The 25,226-nt window shown below is 42.1% G+C and overlaps 1 protein-coding gene across 9 annotated transcripts in view; it reads right to left on the minus strand.

The window, feature by feature from the left end:
• The window catches only part of robo2 (roundabout, axon guidance receptor, homolog 2 (Drosophila)), a 232,080-nt gene that overhangs the window by 194,996 nt on the left and 11,858 nt on the right, over positions 1-25,226 (minus strand). For all 9 annotated transcript variants that reach the window (XM_060887915.1, XM_060887912.1, XM_060887911.1 and 6 more), the window contains exon 2: positions 15,267-15,593. In XM_060887915.1, the coding sequence (XP_060743898.1) occupies positions 15,267-15,593 (327 nt within the window). The remainder of the gene's footprint in view (positions 1-15,266; positions 15,594-25,226) is intronic.

Raw genomic sequence — 25,226 nt, forward strand, 5'->3', positions numbered from 1 at the left:
GAAATAGTTCATTTGCAGTGTAAAAGTGTAGAACGTTCTAGATCACGAGACAGATCTTGGAAATACAGAGCTGTAGAGAAGACCCAGACGTAGTCAGCACCACACACACACACACACACGCACACGCACACACACACGGATGCACAACCAGGACAGGCATACAAATGGATGTTAATGGAGGAGGTAATGTGGAGACACATGCTAACGCACTGTAGTGCGCAATGTAGACGTAAAAACAAATGGAAACACAAGAGCACTGAAATGTGAAACTAGTGATGAGGAGCGGAAAAGAGTGAAATTGAGAAAACACAACAGAAGTGTACACAAATTAAACCTGTACTATTTCTAACATATCACCCCCCCCCATCCCCGCCAACCCCCACACATACACACACACACACACACACACACACACACACACACACACACACACACACACACACACACACTGCTATTAGGCCTGAAAAAGGAGTTAGGACATGCCACAAGGGGTTATCTTAGGGATGTAGGTCATGTAAAAAGAGAGGCAAAGCTTTAGGCAAAGCTACATAAAGATACAGACAAATATGGGTCCTATCGCTGAAGTCTAAACATAAACAGAAAAATGAAGAGAAAGAGAGAGATAAAGGGGGGAGGGGCGAGGGAGAGGGAAGGTCCAGACGAGGGTCCAACAGTGACCTTGTGGGACCTCAGGGGGTTTGACTCTGACCAATTAGAGAAAAAGTGACAGGCTGCCAGTGTGGTCTTGACACAACTGGACCTCACTGGATGCTAACAGCTCTAGGACCCCCTTACACCCCTCCATTTTTGCCCCTACTCACTCGGTCATTCACTCACCAGATCTTCTAGAAAAAAGTAGAAATCATGCATGGGGGGGTGGGAGTGGGGTATCTTGTTTTTTTCGACAGCAACGTCATGCCTGACCGACGCTGACATTTCAGCCTGTCAGGGTTCACAAGCCGTCTAACCTGTCCGTCTCGAACCGTCTATCCCGTCCCCCCAGCATGAAGCTCAATCCTCAAGAGTGGTAAACAACCAGGTATCTGATGTCAGGTGGGTTTCAGGTGGGTGCAAGATCATTTCCAATCATCCTATGATCTATGGTCTGGGTTTAACATGACAATGGAGGAGTGTTAAAAAAGAGAGGTGTGATGGCAAGCACTGGGTTGCCAGCTGTCAGGACACGAGGCTCATGCCCCGTGATTAACGAGGCCGGGCATAAAGCCACAGGGGCAACAAGGAGAGACCCCACCATTGTCAATGACAACAAGGCCATGTCATCGATCTCCCCGTATTTCCCTTTCAGACGTAGCGGATACCCCCCTCCTAACTCCTCCATTTTGGAGACCATGCCAGAGGCAGATACAAAAAGCAAACTGGAAGGGAAGGGTTTCTCCTCTGTGGCCTCGAGTCAGAGCTGGAAATCAGCAGCCTGGAAAATAGCAGTGGTGTTGTCACCTTCACTCAGAGTTCCTCTCCTCCGGTTTTCCTTCACCTCCTCCTGACAGATTTGTCTTAACCTGTATTTGCCCGCTGACGTATCACTTGGCATTACTTCAGCAACTCTACTTTAAACCCCAACTTTACTAATCAGCCAAGTGATATCTGATGTTTTGGGTAATGCGACGCTGCAATGTAGCTAACGCTGCGAAGAAGTGACCCTATGCTCATACGGTATAAAGCATCTGAAGTGAAGTCGTCTATCGACAAGAAAATGATGAAATATTAAAGGGGTAGCCATCTTGAAAAACGAATTACTGTAATCCCATATAGAAAAAAACACCATCGATTATACTTTCTTTCAGGAAAAAACATTATTTTTTGAGAATTTTCAGACCATCCAGGAGTGGGGCAACTGCTTTAATCACAGGATCCCGTCGCTGGTATTGGGGAACGTTCTATCCTATATATGTTAGAGCTCTATTACATCTAAAAAAAAAACTAAAATCTTAGTTTATACTCTGGCTTATGATGAATTCTAGCTAAATCTTGCTAGGTCTTAACATTTAAGTTTGAACAACAAGAAGTTTACCAGATTCTCCTCCATGGTATGAATGGATCCGCGGCATTACCACACATATATTTACGCCTTCTAGGCCTCGTCTAGCAAAATCTGACAGTGGAATTGTGGTATAGGGTTTGTGGTAACTGGCTTTTTGTTCAGGGTTTAGAGGAACTGGCCTGGCAGTTTGATGGAGATACAGTAGATGGTACTTCCTTGTTGTATCTCCACTGCAAAATAAGTGATTGATGGATTAAATTTGGATGCAAAAAAAAGTGTAAATTTATTTTTTTTTTTTGTCATTTACAACCAGAAAGTGTAAAATCAACTTGTATCCAAAAGATTTTTTCAAGCCTTGTGGCCAATCTGGAGCAGAACCCGATGCTTAGTGCTAAGCCAAAGAGATTACCTCCCCTTAGCCTGTACTTTTTTCGCCCTCCATGAAGGGCCTATGGGAAGGGATCTGTGATTGTTTATGGATTTGGCCCGTGCCTGGATAACTCACTGATCCAAGAGGAGCTGCCCTGAACAGCGGGGTATTGCAAGTCGAGATCTTCCTTGCAGCTGAGACCAGAAGGCTGGATGCCATTTTTCTGAGTTGCTTTAGGACTAGGAGGAGGTGGAGAATGACGGCAAAGTGCGATGATGGAGAGGCGCTGAGTGCTGCACAGCATGAGGGTGGAGCTCGGCCAGGCTGACAGCTGCCACTCAAAGGAAGTTAATGACACCACATTGCTGGCATGCCCTTCCATACAACTCTTTTTTTTTTTTTCCCTCAACCCGGTCCAAATGTCTGGCTGAAGCTTGGCAAAAGAACAGCAACAAGATTCAGATCTGGGGAGGGGAAGTGAAGGAGAAAAAGAAAGACAAAAGGGGCGGAGGTGACTGGGTGATGAGGATGAGCATGGGGCTTATGGATTTTGCCCAGAGGCTTCGAAACGGCATGCGAGTACCGTGGGGGGTGCGAGCACATGTGCAAATAGACGAGGAATATTTATTACAATCAACACCCTGGTTGGCACTGCTGGGTGACTTTTAGATGAATGGATGTATCTCCTGCCGTCCTCCCCCACATACCCCCCCTCTCCAAACGCAACTAATCGAGTCAAGTGACTTATTAAAGCGCACAGGGAATGAGCGGCTAATTTCATTAGCTGCCCATCAAGAGAGACCCCCGCTATCTGATTCGCGCACGGCTGGAGAGGGAGGAGCCGAGCTTGTGGGTGTCAGTTATCATCCACATACAGCTACGGCTATGCAATCAGACAATGAATGATAGAGAGATTTAAATAAAGGATAAAAAAATGACTGGAGCAGGAATTGTTCAAACCGTGCTAATAATTTTTTGCAAGTATTTTTTTAGAAACTCTAATTCTAAAGGCTTTAGCAAAAAAGCTCCAACAACATCTTATAAATAATTCCAAAAGTTTATGTAGTTTTGTTTTTAACGAGTCTGCAGTGTTAGAATTAAAGCTGAAACTAAGTTATTCAGCATCTTCAGGACAGAGGAGTTCCTCCAGTTTTGTTCTGTTTAATTAAGTGCAAAATGGTTTAAAAAACAAAAGTTAGTGAGGAAACAAGTGTCTATAGCTGCTTTAACTGCGAACAGGAACAAACGTATTTAATGCAACTATAAATATATAAAAAGCCTGAGATGTTGATTATTACTCACTCACTCACTCATTTTCTACCGCTTATCCGAACTACCTCGGCGTCATCGGGCATCAAGGCAGGATACACCCTGGACAGAGTGCCAACCCATCACAGGGCACACACACACACTCTCATTCACTCACACAATCACACACTACGGACAATTTTCCAGAGATGCCAATCAACCTACCATGCATGTCTTTGGACCGGTGGAGGAAACCGAAGTACCCGAAGGAAACCCCCGAGGCACGGGGAGAACATGCAAACTCCACACACACAAGGTGGAGGCGGGAATCGAACCCCCAACCCTGGAGGTGTGAGGCGAACGTGCTAACCACCAAGCCACCGTGCCCCCCATGTTGATTATTAATGAATGAGAAATTGCTGTGGAATAAGAAGAGTAAAACCTTTAGGAAGTAGTGTTCTAGAAAACTTATGGAAAAGTTACTTATGGAAAAGTTACTAATCTCCACTCCACATGGCGCTGGATTCCACCACCATATTGTTGATGATTGTCCAACAACAGCACGAGACAGCATGAGCGTTTTCTATCTTATGTAACGTATTATAAAGATAGCTATAATGCGTAATGACAATTCGAACAATGTACCGTATGACGCTGTGTGAAGATAGAACCAGCAGAAAAAAAACACTAGCAACAGCTCGTCCAGCGTAACGATCTATCAGGGCATGTCTGATGACACAGATAAATTTTAATACTCTATGACAGCTCCTAGTTTAGGACATGCCTGGGCAGTGCATTAGTGAAGGTTCAGTACAGGGTCAATCAATGGTCATACAGAGGTCATATCTCAGGGGAGGAGCAGGGTTCCTCCAGGGTTCCTCCTCTTATCTCCACACACATGTCACAGCCACTGCTCTCACTTTCTCATTAGATGCCATAAACAGTACAGATTTATGTTCAGACCAGGGTCAGGGCCAACGATCCCGGATAGAACCGAAGTCCGAAATCAACATCATTCTTACGATACAGACAAATCAGTGCTTCACTGGATTCCGTGGATTTGGACTGTCTGAGCTGCGCTGAGGAATTATATCAGATAATTAGATGAAATTCTAATAAATTGGATATTTCTTTTCCATTACAGATGCTTTTGGATGGCTTGTGATGAATAATTCAGTGTTGCAAAGTTTTTTTAAGCCTCGTTTTAATTCAGTTGTTCTTCTCGGAACTGTTGTTCAGGAGTTATTATCATCTTTTAAGGAATCTTCACCGTTAAAGAAAGGCATCTCACTACACATATACCATCGTAAAATATAAAAAAGACGATTATTTTGGAGAAAAAAATCGTCTTTTTTATATTTTACAGTCCAAATACAAATCTCAGGTGTTTTTAAACCGAACATAAAGTGAAGATTCGTTCTTCTGAAAGCAGGAATAATAAAAGTAAAAAAAATAAAATTAAGAATATGATCAATGTGATAATTATATCTAGATGCTTTAAAACATGTCTGTGATATGTAATATGTAGCGTGATAGCCTGGTTTTGCCAGCAAGCTGCCAGCTAAATAGAATAATATATAACAGATTTATTTTCAATCTGAAAGAAAATAAATAAATAAATAAATAAATAAATAAATAAATAAATAAACAAACAAATCTTAGCATGATTAGTATCTAATGCACTGCTTTCAGAGGTTGTAACCTTTACGGGGAAAAATGCTAACATGATAGCTGCAAGTGTAGTGACAATTTCTCACACACTCTCTCACTCGTGCGAGCGCACACTCACACACACACAAACACACACACACACACACACACACACACAAGTGCAGTGTGCATAGAAATCAGAAGTGCGCCATTCAAATGCTAAACACAGTGTTATCTACAGAACGCTCTTCACTGCTCTGTCCTGCTTTACATCACCGAGGGCAAAGTGATTATTTACACTACGCCCTGTGTGTGTGTGTGTGGGTGTCAGAAACGAAGACTCACACATGTATTTGACATTATGTCCACAAATGTTAAGTGTTTTTTTATCGTTTAGAAAAGTCTGAGCCCACAGACGTGTAAAGAACATAACTCTCTCTTATTGCTCTAACTTTTTCATGGTGTGCGTTATTGAGCCTTTTGTCAGGAGACGTTAGGAGAAGTTCTGAGACGTTAGGAGAAGTTCTGAGACGTTAGGAGACGTTCTGAGACGTTAGGAGATGTTTTCCTCGCTTGATATTTCTTTTAAATTGTCTCTATGAGCTACGTGATCGGAGATTGTCACATTTATTTATTTATTTAGTGGTCTTGTTTGCCAGGGTTTACGTGTGTATTTGCTTGTGTTGTTTACTGTGTGTGTGTGTGTGTGTGTGTGTGTGTGTGTGTGTGTGTGTGAGAGAGAGAGAGAGACAGAGACAGAGAGAAGCTCACGCCTAGTGTCCGGGTATCTCAGGGTTAGGTCTAAGATCAGATTACTGAACTGTGCAGGAAATGAAAGTAGGTGACAGTGAGTAATCACCATTTGGTGTGTGTGTGTGTGTGTGTGTGTGTGTGTGTGTGTGTGTGTGTGTGTGTGTGCAACAAAACTATAAGCTACAGTTATAGCAAGACTTATTATGTGGCCATATTACAAAATTAGTGTACATAAAGAAAAATCCTTCATGGACTCATTGACTATGAATCGTGTTAATAATATATTACTACTGTACATTCCTTAAGGATGTGTTATAAAGTGTTCTATTAAGTTTTTATGACACATCATGCTTAGACATGTGACTATGACATGTACAGATGCACATCTAAGGTGTTAGTGATGCTCTATAGCACGTCCATTGCATTGTAAGACGCATTATGAGTGCTGCCATGGTAACATATCCGACGCCCATGTGTTAATAATGCATTATTAGTGCATTCGTTACACGAGAATTTCTTATAAAGCATCATATAACAGCAGTAGTTATGTGCATTTGTGAATCGTGATTAGTTTATGAAGCACAAGCAAATGATTTCATTATGTCAGGATACATAAGACATAAATAGCATGTATAAAACTTAGCTTATATGTGATATAAAGCGTCAGAGTGTGTTCTTATGACATGACAAGTGGCGGACATGTATACATGCATTTATAAGGTGTTAGTGATGCTTTATAACATTCCCATTGTATCTATAAGGCATTATAAGTGTTGTGGTAACATTTTATGGTAACATTTCCTAAGAATCATGGGTTAATAATGCATTATAAGTGCATTCGGTATACAACCATTACTAATGATGCATCACATGGCAACGTCATGCATTTTTGAGTGTTGCCATAGTAACATTTCCTACAGATCATGCTGTTAATAATGAATTATACGTGCATGGGATGCGGACATAAGACTTATATGGCATTTATAATACCACATATAAGCGTTATAAAGAGTTTCAGCTTGTTCAACAGGACACGGCATGCTTTAGACATGTAAATTGCACGACATTTATACAAGCTTTACTCAAGGTATCAGGACGCTGTATAACATGTCCATTGCGTCTATGAGGCATTATGACTGTTGCCGTAAAGAGGTAATGATGCTAATATGAGAATTAGGAAGTTTTCACGTTGACAGGAAGAGTGGAGAAAGTCGGTCAGGACGGAGAAAGAGACACGGAGACTCGGGTTACACGGTCGTCTGGTACCGCATGACCTTTGACCCGAGGTAACCTGAAGAGCTGAAGACAACAGCTGGCCACCAACAAGTCATAACAGTGACTTAGGGGTTATAACTTCATGTCAGAGTGTGTGTGTGTGTATGTGTGTGTGTGTGTGTGTGCGTGTGTGTTTGTGTGTGTGTGTGTTTGTGTGTGTGTGTGCGTGTGAGTGTTTGTGTGTCTATGTGTGTGTGTGCGTGTGTGTTTGTGTGTATGTGTGTGTATGTGTGTGTAGTGTGTATGTGTGTGTGTGTGTTTGTGTGTGTGTTTGTGTGTGTGTATGTAGTGTGTATGTGTGTAGTGTGTATGTGTGTTTGTGTGTGTGTTTGTGTGTGTATGTAGTGTGTATGTGTGTAGTGTGTATATGTGTGTTTTTGTGTGTGTGTGTTTGTGTGTGTGTTTGTGTGTGTGCGTGTGTGTGTTTGTGTGTTTGTGTGTTTGTGTGTGTGTGTGTGTTTGTGTGTGTGTGTTTGTGTGTGTGTGTGTGTTTGTGTGTGTGTGTGTTTGTGTGTATGTGTGTTTGTGTGTGTTTGTGTGTGTGTGTTTGTTTTTGTGTGTGTGTGTTTGTGTGTGCGTGTGTGTGTGTTTGTGTGTATGTAGTGTGTGTGTGTGTTTGTGTGTATGTGTGTGTTTGTGTGTGTTTGTGTGTGTGTGTTTGTGTGTGCGTGTGTGTGTTTGTGTGTGTTTGTGTGTGTGTGTGTTTGTGTGTGTGTTTGTGTGTGTGTGTGTGTGTGTGTTTGTGTGTGTTTGTGTGTGTGTGTAAGTACAGGGCCACCTTGTGATGTCTTAAATGATTCAATACACAGCGGGCTGAACCACTTTCGGGGGTCTACAGGGATGCAGAAGGGCAAGTACCATTTCTACCATTTGTAGTCTAGCATGAAAACTATTAATTCACTAATCTTTATGAACTCTTCTTCATCTGGGAAGAACATAAGTAGCATTATTAGTGTGCTTTAACAGGTTATTACATCATACTGCTTATTACATCACAACGGTATTACAATTGTGGCATCTGATTGGTCAGAAGGTGTCGATTCTTTGTCTAAAACAGCAGCGCGGACAATTCTATTAATGCGCTCTGTCAGATGTGTTGTCATTTCTATCTGTGTGTGTGTGTGTGTGTGTGTGTGTGTGTGTGTGTGTGGATGGCAAATAGCCCTTAACAACTGTATTGTTTGTGGCAGGTGATGACACGGTTATTCCAGAAAGTTCCGCAGTCGTGTGATTGTGCGTGGATGTGACTCTATTAAGTGCACAGGTTCAAAAGCACATCATCCATCAACGAGGAGACGGCTGAGGCGGCACGATAAACCTGGATGATCACACACACACACACAAACACACACACACAAACACACACATACACACACACACACACACACACACACAGGGTGCTGGACTTGTGTGTAAGTGTTTCTTGTAAGCGTTTACTCTGGAACATTACGACAGAATGTTTCCTCGTTCTCACATGATGGATTACGGCATCGGAGGAGTCTCAGAAGGTCGCTCTCCAAGCATCCCGAGCGAAGCTGCACCCTCCGAGAGCCGCTTTAAAGAATTACGCTGGCTGGAAAGAATAGAAGGAGATACGAGGTCTTTAGGGGTCAGCGGATCCAATCCCAGCGTCAGAATTCACCGCCTCCCGGGAATCCACTCTCCCTCCGTCCCGGATCGCCGTCTTATCGAGGTTTCCCGTTTCTATTATCGGACCCGTGCGGTCCGGCGACGACCGGGCCAAGATTACTATCAGGAAGTCCAGAGTGACAGAGCGCTCGCAGAAGACAGTCCGAGTCAGGAAGCATGCGACTGGACTCGAGTCAATAGTCTGTCCTGTGATTGGATTTAAATGATCCATTCAAATGATCCCTTGCTTTAGGGCTCTTTTTTGTTGAAGCCAGGCAATCATGTAATGGAGTTTTAAGTAGTTTAAGGTCATCAAGACTACGATGAATCAATCTCACAAAACAACACACACACACACACACACACACACACATATACAAATCACAGAAAAAAAGAAAGAAATGCAAATGCAGTGCCTCCAGCTTTAGGTAAATTGACCTACAGAGAAAAAAAAAAAGGCTTTCAAAGCCGGCGCTCGCTTTCACAATGAGACGACGATCAATAAAACGGCAAAAGAGCTTTCAATTATTTACAAATCGCCGAGCTGATAGGATTTAAGGGAAGCGGAGCTCAGGTCCAGGAAGGAAGTTGCTGCTTTGTTACAAAGCGAAAGCGCTGAAACTTTACATTTCATAACGGTATCGTGTCATCTGTGTCATCTGTGGTCCTGCAGACTCGACTGCTTCTGTCTGCTAAAAGGTGGGAATAAAGTGATGGATAAATCACAGCAGATCCTTTGGGCGAGAGACACTGCAACGTTACATGATTTTCTCTCTCTCTCTTTCTCAAAGAGGCTAAAAAATGAACACAACAATAACTGCGAAGGCATCGGGGACGTCCAGTTAAATGTAAGCATGTGTTGTGTGTGTGTGTTGTGTGTTGTGTGTGTGTGTGTGTGTGTGTGTGAAAGAGAGTAAGCGAGATAGAGACAGAGCAAAAGAAAGAGTAAAAATAAAAGGAAAAGATCATTCCTTGTGTGTGTGTGTGTGTGTGCGTGAGTGTGTGTGTGTTAGTGTATATGTGTGTGTGAGTGTGTGTGCGCACACTGAAGTTTCATGGGACAGATGATTTATCTGCTTTCAAAAGCGCCAATTTTACATTCCACATTTTCACACAGCCTAAATCCCTCTGAAGTTTTTTCTCTCTCTCTCTCTCTCTCTCTCTCTCTCTCTCTCTCTCACACACACACACAAAAACAAACACACACAAAAACAAACACACACACACAAATATTACACATGCCCAGTCTAACTTAACCACAGAGACTGACACTATTGTCCCAGACTCTCAAAGATCAAACCGCAGCCTGTAATCCCAGAGAGATGAATGTGTGTGTGTGTGTGTGTGTGTGTGTGTGTGTGTGTATGTGTGTGTGTATGTGTGTGAGATAGAACGTTACATATAACTTACATCTCGGACACTGGAGACTACGTCTGTAAATGTTGCGTAAACATCTCCTTACACAAAATTTCCCAGATTCAGGCATTACACGATGTGAGTCACCTGTTGCTATGGAAACGATACCTGTTACAGATAATCATCACCTTCAATAGGAATGAAAAACCAGACACTGTGGCACTGTGGGTGTTAAGCGTGTGTGTGTGTGTGTGTGTGTGTGTGTGTGTGTGTTTATCTACATAATTAGTCTCATCTTCCTTTATTAGACTCTTATAATGCAGAACACACTTTGTCTTCCTCTAAATAATTACATTTTCCAACCAGCCACAAAGCAAAGCCGGACTAACGACTCGCCTAATTGGTGCCGTTTCAGTTTGGATCGTTCGCTCGACATTCCCGAGAAATGTAGAAAGAAAGAAAGAACAGAAAGAAAGAAAGAACAGAAAACAAGTTTTTCAGTCATGACATCTGTTCCACAGCTTCATCGTTAGCCTACTTTTTAAAGGTTACAAAGCGACAGGAACTGGTGTAGGAACGCTTGTTTTCTTTTACACTCATAGAACATGAAAAGACTATTAAACAACTCATGAAACACACACACACACACAGATTATATTCCCTACACACACATACACACACAGACAACTATGTGCTCAATTATAATGCCTTATACACACACACACACACCTGCGGAGACAAGCCAGTCTAATTAACATTTTCCTGGAGTACAGCTGCAACTTGTCACACACACACACACACACGCACACACACACACACACACACACACACCACGAGCACTGAAATCCGCCACACTGGCAAATTTATTCAACAAGGAGCTCGTTTCCACCTGACACACACTTCACAATGATTTATGAACCTGCTCATTGACCCAGTTTATGTTGAATATGGAAGGAGTGAGAGAGAGTGTGTGTGAGAGAGAGAGAGAGAGTGAGAGAGAGAGAGAGAGAGAGAGAGAGAGAGAGAGAGAGAGCTACTGACAGCACTTCCACACTAGCTAGGGACACTACAGGACACTATGGACAGAGCACAGAGTCACAATCTGAACAGTGGAACAGAACAAGATTAGGACAAAACGAAGAAACAGAGAGATGAAGAGAGGGAGAGATGAAGAGAGAAAAAGATGAGGAAACAGAGAGATGAAGAGAAAGAGAGATGAAGAGAAAGAGAGATATAGAGAGGGAGAGATGAAGAGAGAAAAAGATGAGGAAACAGAGAGATGAAGAGAAAGAGAGATGAAGAGAGGGAGAGATGAAGAGAGGGAGAGATAAAGAGAACATTTGAAAGTGAGACAAAGAGATAAAAGAGAGAGAGGCGAGAGAGAGATACATGAAGCAAGGGAGTGATGAAAAGAAAAAGAGAGGGAGAGACGAAGAGACAAAGTGAGGGAGACATCAAGAGAAGGAGAGAGGAAGAGAGGCGGAGACAAAAAGAGAGAAAAAGTGATATGAAGAGATGAAGAAATGAAGAGAGGGATAGATCAAGAGACTAAGGCAGGGAGAGACGGAGCACAGGAGAGATCCAGAGGGAGAGAGGAAGAGATGGAGAGATCAGAGATGGAGAGAAGGAAGTGAGACCAAAAGAAGGGGGAAACTTGATGGTTGAACATGAATCTGTGGTCTGTAATCTGTTTAAAGATCAGTTTCTGTTTCCACACACTAGTGCGTGAACCCGTCTGTCCTGAAGCACTGACACCGGAGACTCCTTATAAGGATGCTTATAGAAGGTTATAAGAACTGAGACTTAGTAGAAATCTTTCAGCTTCAGCTTTCTATAATCATAACCAACATGTCAGCTACATTAGAGCAGCTCTTCTGTGAGACCGGAAAGGACCGGACCGGACCGGACCGGACCGACAAGCCTTCTCTCCTCAATCACACCAATCAATGAGCTTTAAGTATCCATCATCCTGTCGCTGGTCCACCGGATGCCCTTCCTTGGAGAACTTTGAGTAGGTTCTGATCACTGCACATCAGGAACATCTCACAAGGCCGACTGTTTTATAGAAGCTAGTCTAGATGTCACTAAGAACAAAGATCTCCCAGATCCATCATCGCTGGTCTACTTTTCCTGCTGCGACTTGAGAACTGAATCGTCTATGTACACGGCAAATTCTCACACTACATCTGAGTGTACACGCGTGACCAAAATGCTTTCAGGTGAAAATAATTACAAACATGATACAGAGTCATTTACATTTATACAACTGACCAAAATATGGGCTAAGGGCCTTGCTCAGGGGCCCCAGGAGAGGCAGCTTGGTGGACCTGGGATTCAAAGTCACAACCTTCTGATTAATAATCTAACACCTTCACCACTGAGCTACTTCCATACAAGATCAATACTCTGTGAAAATCCCTCACAGCAAGATAATGTAGCTGAGTGCAGGACAGATGTGGACCAAACAACACCAGGGGACTTGAACAATTCTCCTCGACACCCAGTGCATGAACACCAAAATAAATAGTTAGAAAAATAATCTCCCAAAATCTAACCCTTACCCTTAAATTTATGTCAAACTCCGGAAATTTGCTACGTAGTGATGCCTAACAACCCACGATTTTACAGTTACCATGGTAACGAGATTGGAACCGTCTCATCACTGCAGACCGAGTTCTGTTCTCTGCCCTGAAACCGACCCAGTCGCTGTAAGGTTAAAACTCAGTGTGGGTCCCAAGCCCAGGTATAATGGAAGGGTCACGTCAGGAAGGGCATCCGACCGGAGGCGACCCGGATTTACATTTACTCTAATAAATACTGTATGAATCTATGTTTCTGAGCTACATCAGATATCTACCGGTCCTCGTATTTAATCCACACCGATCTATTTCCTAACCTACAGCAATCTCCCACACACTCTTAGCTCTCTTTGCTACATCGCTCTAGGTCGATACTTCAAGCGACACGCTTGTCTGGTTAATCCCGCTGCACCTCCCTCCAATCTGCTTTCATATTAATAATGCAGCAAAGATTCATTCAAACGCTCTTCTCTGGCTGCTCCGTGGCCCACATCGGGCTCCCGCTGATCCGGGCGACTCCAGCGGTGCGCAGGACGCCTGCCTTCAATCTGTTTCCACACGGCTATTCAGAGAGCTCGCAGGGGTCCTGTAAGGCCTGAGATACGGCTACGGGGTCAAACGCAGGGAAGCGAAGAACACACACAAGAGCCTCCGGGACAAAGACGGGCGTTTACGCTCTGAAGATGAGGAGAAACGGAACGAGGCCGAACGACTTTCTACACCTTGCTAAAGGCTTACAGAAATACTTTTAAGAAGACTTTTAACAGCTCCGACTGTTCGAGCCAAATGTTAATACGGAAACAAAGCTGATGCAGACAATTATGATCAAAGCTTGTGTTAGAGTTGCAAACATAAATCAACACTTTCTAACCAATCAGAATCCAGAACTGAAAGCTTCTATGGATATTTACTTCCTTCCAACGTGGCCGACTTTTTTTTTCCTGCCCCGTTTCCATTAGCTCTTTGGTTCTTTGCGGCATCATCCGGCTGTACTTCCTGTATCCTTTCATCCTTTTGACATTGGTAACCTTTACCCTTTCACCCCTGAGGCTATAAAGTGATCAACACTCCATTTAAGATCTAACCAGTAGAGAGAGAGAGAGAGAGAGAGAGAGAGAGAGAGAGAGAGAGAAAGAGAGCGCGAGAGAGAGAGCGAGAGAGAGAGCGAGAGAGAGAGAGTGAGGAGAAGCTGGAAAATAAAAGAATAATCGAGAGACTTCATCAATTTTTCATGAATTTTCATTTGGGCGAGGAGACCCCTCTTAAAGCGATCGATAGATCAAGCGGCTGTCACACAGTTAGCACCTGGGGGCTGCTGCCATGGTCACGGAAGAGCTGGGAGAAGATCAGAGACAGCTTGCAGAGGCAACACACACCCCCTACAATGCTTCACGCATATATACACATCCTACAAGTCCCACACACACACGCACACACACACACACACACACACACACACACTTCCTGTTGGCACTTCCTTTTCCCTGCAGCACCGTTCAGCATCATTAATTACTGTTGATAAATATGACAATGGAGCATAAACGCTGGGATTAAACCTAATAACATTATTCAACAGACTACAAAATATATACGTGACACTTGTAACCTGATTGGCTGGAGTTTGATGTAAAGAACGCTGTAACTTCAGCCACTATTCAGCTCTATAATGAGATGCAGTACCAAATATCCAGTGGGAGGAGCTAGACCTGATTAAACTCCGCCTCCAACTCCAAACCCATGACAAACACACTGTGCTTCCTAGACCTACATTTAAAAACAAAATCATGTGACTGGATATAAAACAACGCCGTCCACTAAGAAAGTTCTCCACCCTTTCCTAATGAATGTTGTCTCTAAATCATCTCCAACCTGCCAATGTTCCTCCCATCGTTTCCATCCCCAGCACATAGAACGAGAAAGCTTGGCGATGAAGACATGAAACTAAAAGGAGGAAACGGCACGATGGAAAAAAAACTAAGTACTTTTGTTTCTTGCTTTTTTTTTTTCTTTTTTTTTTTCAAAACCAATAAAATTTAAGACCAGATCATCTAAGCCCATAAAGCTGAATCGAGCTCTCAAGCATGGCTTTTCTAACCCTTCATCCATTTTATGACTTGTTCTGATTGCCGTCTATTTTAAGACGCTAATTGTATGTTATTTCCTGTATTAGGCGCAGACCAAACTTGTATGTCCGTGTAATCACACAATTATTGGCCAACAGCAATCGACATTAAACAACAAACAAAAAATGTTCCAAGGTTGGAGCTCGCTTCTGTCTCCACAGACACACACCCACACACACACAAATCTTTTTCACATCTTTGGGTCAAAATCAACCATGAGGTCATTCTGGAAAACTTTATGAAAAACCTAAAGTAAGCACATGTGAGAATCAGAGACTTACATGCTACTTCCAGGGAGGCATTACGACTCACGGCTTCTCCGAGGTAGTTGCGAGCCACGCAGACGTAGGCGCCTTCGTCCGGTTTGCTCCGGCGTCCGTGGACTATTTTCAGGAAGAAGAGGGAGCCGGTGGGCAGCAGCATGCGGTGCGAACGAGAGTCGTCTTTGTCTGTCTCGACCCTCTCGCCGTCCTTGTACCACTCCACGGTGGGAATGGGTCGCCCCTCGGCCTTGCAGTTGAGGGTGGCGGGTTCGCCCTTGGACACGATCAGGTCAGAGGGATGCTCTACGATGCGGGGCGGGTAGTCCTCCTGCCGCAGACGAGATCCTGAAGAAGACACAGACAAGAGACAAGAATCCTTGAGTTTGGGTCACCAGCTTATAAAACTCCCCATGAATGAGCGTTTACTACAGAAACAACAGTGTATCAGACCCAATTTGACCAATCAGTATGGAGCATTATCGTTAACATAACAGCTCTGTCTTTGTATAAGTCCATATATTTTCTAAAGTATAATAGTTTCGGTGCTAAGCCTCTCAATTGAATCAATATTGACTGTAATTTATTTCAAGAGCAGCTTTAATCTTCATCTGGCTCAGACTTTAATCCTGTTCTGTTCACGACTTGGCAGCATTACATCCCTATCGTTTTATCTAACAATACAGTGGATTACATTAAATTCCTCAATATACAGTATAGCGGCGTCGTCGTACTCATGATCAATATTAACAGTGCTGATGGAAATCCCTTCCCCTGCTTGCTCATCCTTTTTACAGGAGAACAGGGAGGATATAACAGAGTAAGATTTTACAAGCACCAGTTTTACCTTAAAGCTAAAAAAAAACATATATTTATGTAATTATTTTTAAGTTCAAGCTATAAAAAATTACAATAAAAAAACTCTCAACACTTTAAATATTGTTGACAAAATAAACACGCTTCATTTGAACCAGAATTCAGTATTGATTTTATTTCATTTTATTCACAACAGCTAGCATGAAATTTCTACCCTTCAAACCCTTTCTACACTTTCTACCCTTCATCCTAGAGGCATCTAGAGATCTACCAGCTCCAGCTAGACTCTGTGATACTATAGAGGAGATGTGTACTCCATGTGGTCTTTTGCATCAATACAACATTTATCAGACTGTATATTTATAATCACACCCCCAGTGTCACCCATATGAGGATGAGGTTCCCCTTTGACTCTGGTTCCTCTCAAGGTTTCTTCCTTTACCATCTAAAGCCCTATTCGGACGGGATTAGTTTTATGTGGGGATGTGGAGTAATGCAATTTTACCTCAGGACATCTGTAATATTAATTGGCCAATTCGCACGGGACAAGACATCTCAGTAAAACTAGCAGAAGTGGGAGGTTTAACTCGCTTTACGCACCACAGTAACCTCCTTGTCGTCATGTGCGTATGACGTTGCTTCCTGTTATCACGTGCACAAACAGACAACATGGCGCCTCCATGCTTGCAAAACACGCCAAAAACTACTTTTAAACAGAAAATGAGGGAATTTTACCGTACATATTTACAGCGGGTCTATTCGGACGGGATTAGTATTACCTGAGGTCATTTTTCCGGACCTTTTTACAGAAGGTAAAAGTCGCCGTAATCTTTACTGACATTGTCCGTAATGATTACCGAGATGGCACATTCGGACGGGACCAAAATCACTGAGAATCTCTGGTAATAATTACTTTACCCCCACGTCCCCACGTAAAACTAATCCCGTCCGAATAGGGCTTAAGGGAGTTTTTCCTCCCCACAGTCACCTGAGTCACCTCAGACTTGCTCATTGGGGATAAATACAAACACTTTTAAATATATTTAATATTAATCACGAATTTTGTATTATATTAATCTTTATATTATTCTTTATATTAACCTTTTGTTCTATGTTTATGTTCTGTAAAGCTGCTTTGAGACGATGTCAACTGTAAAAAGCTCTATACACATAAACTGAATCAAACAGAGCTAACATAAACTACAGATAATTCATAAAACAGCTAGCATGAACTGTAGATCCTTCTTAACATAGCTAGCATGAGTTATATACCCTTCAAAAACAGCTAGCATGAACTATAGATCCTTCTTAACATTGCTAGCACGAGTTATGTACCCTTCAAAAACAGCTAGCATGAACTATAGATCCTTAACACAGATAGCGTTGACTATATAACACACCTAGCATGAATTCTACTGTACATGTATACGTCTCACAAAAAAGCATGAACTATGTATCCTTTATAACACAGCTAGCACAAATGATATACCCTTCACAACAGCTATCATGAACTATATACCATTCTACTGTACATATTTCATATCACAGTTAGCATGAACTGTATAGTATATCCTTCACAATAACTAGCACAATATACAGGGTGAGCCATGGAAATTAGCCTGTCCCCTGTTTGATGCCATTGCAGGCGGGCTACATTTCAGTGGTCCTCACTGTCCTCCCTGTCCTACTTCATAGCAGCTATCATTTACTATAGATCTTACTGTAGATCTTTCTTAACACAGCTGGCATAAAACATATGTATTTCATAACACAGTAAAATGTACTGTAAAACAATTATCCTTGAAACAGCTAGCATGAATTATACAGTATATCTTTCACTAGAGCAAGTATGCACTACTGTGTTCTTCCTTCGTTACACTGCTAGCATGAAATCTACAACAAGTATTTCATAACACAGTTAGCATTAACTGTATAGTATATCCTCCACAACAACTAGCACAATCATTTTATAAAAAACCTTACAGTTCCACTTTAATCCTTGAATTCCCACCACCTGTCTTTGACTTGTCAATCTCAAGACTTATTTTCTTCCCACGTCATCCCCAAGTCCAACCTTTTTACCCAAAACACTAATTCCGGGTGTCCTAGCAGGCCATTTGGGACCTGACCCATATGACAGAGGGCTTCCGAGGGGTTAGATCCACACTGTGTTAAAATGCTAATCCCCTGAGCCTTTCCCTGCATGGCTCTGCTTCATGTATGGTTGATGCTGGCAGGCTGCGCTACGAGTCTGGCTCTTATGATAATAGTGTGTGAGAGAGCGTGCGGTGAAGCCTTAATCCCAGCGATAAGGAGCCAAGGGCCACCCTGCATTTACATTACTGAAGTTTGGACGAGCTGGAGACAAAAGCAGACCCTGATCCCCTAAAAATCCCAGCCAAAGACAGGGGCTTAGCTTGATGGGCTAATGCTTCCATGCTAGTTTTATGCACTTCAATAAGATGCGGCTGGTTGTGACGACACTGTGGTTTCTAAAATGCCCCGTTCCCACTCTTTTCACAGATTTGAATAGTTTAACTCGGAGTTTAGAAAGGCATAAGGGTGAGGGTCATTGTTTACACTGCATGAATACTTTATGAATGCATGTGTGAGAAGATAAAATAAATAAGGATATTCTCTTTTAAAGCAATCATGCTAATGCTACAAACTGCACTGGCATTTATGCTAGCTGTGTAATAAACACTAGTTATATAATTCATGCTAGCTGTTGTGAAAGATATATAGTTCATGGTAGCCATGTTAAAAAACTATATAGTTCTTGCTAGCTGTTATGAATTGAACATGGTTCATGCTAGCTGTCGTCAAAGAACATATAGTTCATTCCAGCTGTTATAAACGGTATATCCTTCGTGCTAGCTATGGTAAATAAAAATGTAGTTTATGTAGGTTATGAATGATTTATAGTTTTTTTTTATAGTTGTGTTAAGAGGGTTATATTGTACATATCATTTTGGATGCTAGCTATGTTATTAAGTATTTATAATGAATTATAATCATGTTAGCTGTATTCTGAAGGAATTAGAAATAGTTAATGCTAGATTCTCCTAAGAATATACAGTTCATGCAAGCGGTGTTAATGAGTATATATTGTTTAGTATAATCATGCTAGCTGCATTATAAAGGATATATATTTCATGCTATCCATGTAATAAAGGCTATATAGTTCAAAGGACCTCTTGAGAAAAAGAAACAGGGACGAGAAGCTCCCTCAGGGGACCAGGTGTACTACTGACGTACAGAGCTAAGGGTTGAGGTTTGTGGAGGAAGGAAAGTACAAACAGGAGGCTTTTTGTTTAGGAGGCTGATAAGAGCTTGAATGCTGGTGGTGCATAATCCTAGCTAACTGTGTGGATCTGATAACCAGAAACAGGACAAGATAGATACATGTTTCAGCCAGTACAATAATGTCTACTTTTTTCATGTCTCTAACAGCAGTCGAGTAAAAGAGAGAGAGAGAGAGAGAGAGAGAGAGAGAGAGAGAGAGAGAGAGAGAGAGAGATGGTTTGGGTGTATTCCCTTTTCTAAAGACTCCATAAGGTCAATTGTCTCCCACTGTGTTATATTGACCCCTGGTCTGGAGGAGAAGGCTTCTCCACACTCCAACTAATTTTGGCTAATCCCTGCCATTTCCCTCTCATTGATTAATGATCAGAGCTGCTGTCTTTTATCTAAGTGGGGCAACTGACAGGAAACTGGGCTCCCTGAAGTTAAACAACTGCGACAGTGACTAATGGATTATTACCTAATCTGCTAAAGGCTAAAGCTTCGTTAGAAGGTTTATGTAAACATAAAATATGTGACATATGTAACATGTTCAACATCTTCTTGTCTCGTGTTATGGAATATCAAATCTATTTTAAAACAGCACTGATTGTTAGCGAAGCAAATGCAGGGAACACAACGAAGATAGCCGAAGAAGGTGTCGTCGGTAAAGTGACTGTTCTTGTCATGACGAGTGAGCCGGTGAGTGCGATGTGACCGGATCTTCATCCACTGACTGTGTGAATTATTTACCACCACACACAGCTCCCGGTTCATGCTAGATCAAGACCTCCAGGTCCTAATCAAACTCACAAGCTCATTCTGCCATGATGTTATAAATTAACAAAACTTGCTCTCATCAAATAAAAGAACTTGTGTCTCTTCATCGCGCTTTGTTCTCCGTGATAGGCGAGCCTTCACCAAATGTCACTGAGATTTCTTCAGATAAGTTCTTTGATCTTTATTTTATTTTACCACAGAGAGAACAAGACGACCATAAGATGAACGCTAACTCCTCAGAATCAGCAAGTCCTGGTTTTAAGTTCTGGTCTGGTATTAAGTCCTGCCTTTCTGCATGAATTGCTTCTTTAATGACCAAATTCATTAAAGTCACACAAAAACACAAACACAACCACACACAGAGCTACCTGATTGAAGCATCTGCTTCCCTTCTACAGCGCTGAGTTACTGGCAGAGGTTTTACATAGATGAAGCAAAGACATCAGCACTGGCCACGCAATTCAATTTCGTTCAGTTTAATTTCATTTAATCCAATTTGTATTCTGATCTACATCCTCTAATCACTTAAACCTTGAGCCACCATCTGCCTGCTGCTTCTCTACCGCAGGAGAAAAAATGTACTCAGCAGATGCCTGTGTGATTGCTGAGAAAAAAATAAACGGTTAAAGGCAAATGCGCGAAGGATCGACGTGGCTGTGCCAAACGCACTCCTCACCATGCAACGCTGTATAACAGATTTGTATATTTTCTTGGCATACCATGTGTACATATGCTGTTGCCTTATCTCTTGAAGCAGGCACTTTTAGACATGAGGCACAAATTTAGTTCAATCTAAAATTAGCGTTTCAAATAACCCAATCACGGGCCATAATTAATGCTTCCCACTTATCTCCAAACTATCGCTGCAGTGACCTAATGTATAAAAGAAATATAAACTGTCTACCTTCGACCACAATACTGTTTCTCCTGTGATTCATTTCAAACTGAAAGGCTAATGTATATTTTCCTCAGCAGGCCGCTGGCTAAATCAATTCGCTTCATTCCATACAAGCACTTTTCCGTCCCCCGGTCTCTTTCTATTTTATGTAAAACCCTCTCACCAGTGGCCTCTCCTAATGTGATCATAGGTTGTTGTGCAATCAAGGGCTCTCTGCAGCTCAGATGAGTGCACTTCACTTCGGTCCAGGCCTTCTCCAATCAAAGAGTCATTACTCCCCTTTAGGCCAATGCAATAGTGCCACGGGTATTTCACCCACGACCTGTTGTATATCACAAGAGAGGACGAACAGGACATGTGTGTGCCGGCAAGTGGGGCAAAATTGGGGTCAATTTAGAAATTGAAAAAAAGATAGGTTACTGTATGAAAGTCTGCTTTTATTGTACAGTGACTCAACCCCAGCTCTTAGTCTCAACCAGGGCCCTAATTCCCATTGCTATAAACAAAAGCATTCAATTCTTTTTTGAAAACAATTTTACGTACATTTACCTAACGCGCGTCTTTGTCCGGCAGGCACTAATTTCCAGGGATTTCAGAACAACGTAACAGATATTGCGTCATCTGGTAGGCGTGGCCTATTTGATAATCTAACCCTAACCCTAACCGTAGTTTTTGTTTTTTTTATTTGTTTTCTAAAATAAATCTACATGGATGACTGTTTTGTCCTTCGTAGTATGTTGGTTTTTTTTTTTGAAAGAAGGCGTTTTTCTGAGACCTCCGGAAACACGGCCACTTTACGTCTTGGTAACGAAACCCCTGGAATTTAGTGAATGCCGTCTTTGTCCAGTCATCTTTAAATAACCATGTTGGCAGTTCTCAAATTGGATCAGAAATGCGGAAATGAACTAAAAATAAATAAATACATCCTAAAAGTATCCGTCCATCTTTATCCCTGTAGATAGTCTCTGTTTTGATGGACGAAATTTATGGATGGCACTTTTGGACTAGATATACCCTGCAACAGAGGAGCTACAAAGCTAGCTAGCTTTTTTCCATTTGCCACTACATCTTGTGCAATCAGAAAATCTGAACGTTCTTTGAGGGAAACATTGATTGCCCTGATCTCTAGATCTCTGACAGTGATAGTGACAGAAGAAGGAAGTCCACTCTTCCCACCTAAAGTGCAGGACCAATTATCCTCTTCTGAACATCTGGTCAAGGACGGCTGATCCTGAAGATACCGAGCCCAATCTTCTGCTGATAGCACGGACAGCTGCGCTACTGCTTCTACTACTACTACTACTATCGCTACTTGAAAAGTGCTAGAATTTAATTTCAGTATGGAAGCCCACCACTTTAATTCCCTCCCAGTCACTCACAAGAAGAACTGGAAGAAGGACATGGTTTCTATGGATGCAGAGAGTCCTCAGGGGGGATGCTGTAATATGAGGCATTGTTTACGCGCTGGTCAAGGACAATGCTGTCTTCCCACTGGTAGTCCTTGCTCTGCATCATGCAGGGAGGCTAATTTTATCCGCTGTACATCAGGATGTCCCGTATGCATTTAGAAAAGGATGATTAATGAGGGGAAAAGGAGAATGCAGAGAATACATAGCGGGAGGTGTGAAGGGAATCTCTCAAAGCAAGTGCTATGTTTATGTTTCTTTCTCTCCTTTAAACCATTAAGGTATGAATATTATAGATTCTTTCTTTTACACAGACACATTTGGTTGTCAGCCGAACAACTTCTTGCGGTTAAAGTACACTGCCTCGGTTTGTCTCGTTATGGTTAATTTTACACTTTACCATGCTGATAAGTTGGTAAAGTGTAAAAGTCTGGTAAGGATCATATAGAAGAAGCAGAAGAAGCCTTTATTTGTTACATATACATTAAAGAAAAGTGAAATCCTTTTATTCACAAATCCCAGCTTAGGATGTTGGGGTCGGAGTACAGGGTCAGCCATGATACAACACCCATCGAGCGTAGAGTGTTATTGCCTTGCTCAGGGGTTCAGCAGTGGCAGTTTGTCAGTACTGGGTGTAAAACCCCAGGAACCTCCCATCAACAACCAAGAGCCTTTACCATTTAAGCCACCAGTATTTACTGTACGGGGGGCACGGTGGCTTAGTGGTTGATTGGCATCTCTGGAATATTGTCCGTAGTGTGTGAGTGCGTGAGTGAATGAGAGTGTGTGTGCCCTGTGATGGGTTGGCACTCCGTCCAGGGTGTATCCTGCCTTGATGCCCGATGATGCCTGAGATAGGCACAGGCTCCCCGTGACCCGAGGTAGTTCGGATAAGTGGTAGAAAATGAGTGAGTGAGTATTTACAGTACTGTACAATCCGGTGAGACGGGTAAATCCATCCAACACATCATTTATCAATGTCACTCATAGCTTCATCAGAGATCTAACTGCCTGAACTAGAATACACACGAACAGACAAATGTCAATTTTCCCTAGTGAACAGAAATGAAGAAGAACTCCACCCACCTGGACCAATCAAGATGTACCCAAAAGACATGATACCATAGAGTATATGTGGGTAGGGTCACTAGACGTTTTTACCAACCACTATTTAGAATAACTGTACACAAACCTGATTCTCGGTCTATTTTAAAATAACAACTTTACCTGCCAGATTATTCTTAAATTCATTAGCCATGATCTGTACCAGAACTCCAATTAAATCGGTTACTCCAGACCATCCAGACACCAGACACCAGACATTTCTGACATATTGCTCACGAGGGTTTAGAATATGTAAATGTTTACTATTTGCACATTGTGTTTTTTGCTACATCAGAATGCCTTACTGTTTGCACTGGTTTCTTCCATCCAATACTCTTCTTTTGTCATGTCTCATTAGCATGCACTGTTGTGTCTGTTTATTGTCCTGCGTATTTATTATGCCGAGTGTCCACCGCATACGAGTCGCATAGAGAATGACAATAAAAGCCACTTGACTTGACAAGGTCATTCTTCCATTTAAGAAAGCAATCATGCTCTTTAACTCCTGGCCACAGATGGTTTGTAGCATCAATGCCATTTCAGCTTTCCAAACTACAAATGCTTAAACTGGCTAATCAGAAGCAACTACATGGCTCCTAACTCAGTGTCATTTATAAAATACGGCCAAAAGCGTACTAAACCGTACCAGTCCTTATGGTTTGAGCGGTAGCCTTTAAACCAACAATTTTATTAGCTTTAGGTTTTATTTGGAAGGAGTCGAGACCAGAATCGAGTCAAATCCTTTTCGACTGCGATACTTTTTTGTTCATTGTTCCAGTGTTTTCTAAAAGAAGGAATTACTTACTGTATCTTAAGACCAATGTTCAAGACTGAGACATGTCCAAGTCCAAATTCCAATAAATCTACGAGTCCAATCAGTACCAAAAGCACCTCCAGACCAGCCTTGAATCCTACCTGTAATCCTTTAGCACTCTACACTAAAAACGGTTAAGATGTACCCCTTAGGACACCCCATAAAGCGACAAGGAAGTTACAGTTAAGTAGGAAAGTTTTTAAAGGGTTGGTCGACGACCTTTTCGCCTGACCGCTCAACTAGCTAAAAAACGTAGTCCTGCAACACCTGAAGTATCTAACAAGCGAAAGAAGTGTGTCTCAGTTGACCACACACAGCCTCGGCTCCCCTTCAATTAATTTTATCACATATTTATTCATGTGCAGGGCAAAAGGTTGTTGAGCTTTGATGATCTTTTTGTAATTATTTTTATTGCGTCCCTAGAGATATGCCTCAGCCCACCAACCAAATCAATAGCAGGCAAAGCTTCTCATCCCACCAGCAGGGCAAAAGAGCTCCCCAAAGACAAATCACTTATTCTGCCAAGCAGATGTGTGTGTGTGTGTGTGTGTGTGTGTGTGTGTGTGTGTGTGTAGCCAATCAGAGGTAACTCCTGGCAACTATCCAAACAGGGTCCGAAGGGATTCCAATCAGAGTGGCAAGGTGTAACGTGAAACCAAAATACGTTTCTGAAATTAGCCATGCTCTGTTAACAACTTGTCTGTTTATAAATGCAGACGCTGGTTAAATCACAGGGACGCTCGTGTTTTAGCTGCATATTAATGAGAGAATAAGTGATGGCTATTATGTGTAGAAATAACAGGGAAAGCACTGAGCTCATTTGCTATTGAAAAGAAAGGTGGAAAAAATAACTAGAATAAAATACACTACACACACGCAGC

This window comes from Tachysurus vachellii, chromosome 15 (assembly GCF_030014155.1).
Source record: "Tachysurus vachellii isolate PV-2020 chromosome 15, HZAU_Pvac_v1, whole genome shotgun sequence".
Classification (NCBI taxonomy): Eukaryota; Metazoa; Chordata; class Actinopteri; order Siluriformes; family Bagridae; genus Tachysurus; species Tachysurus vachellii.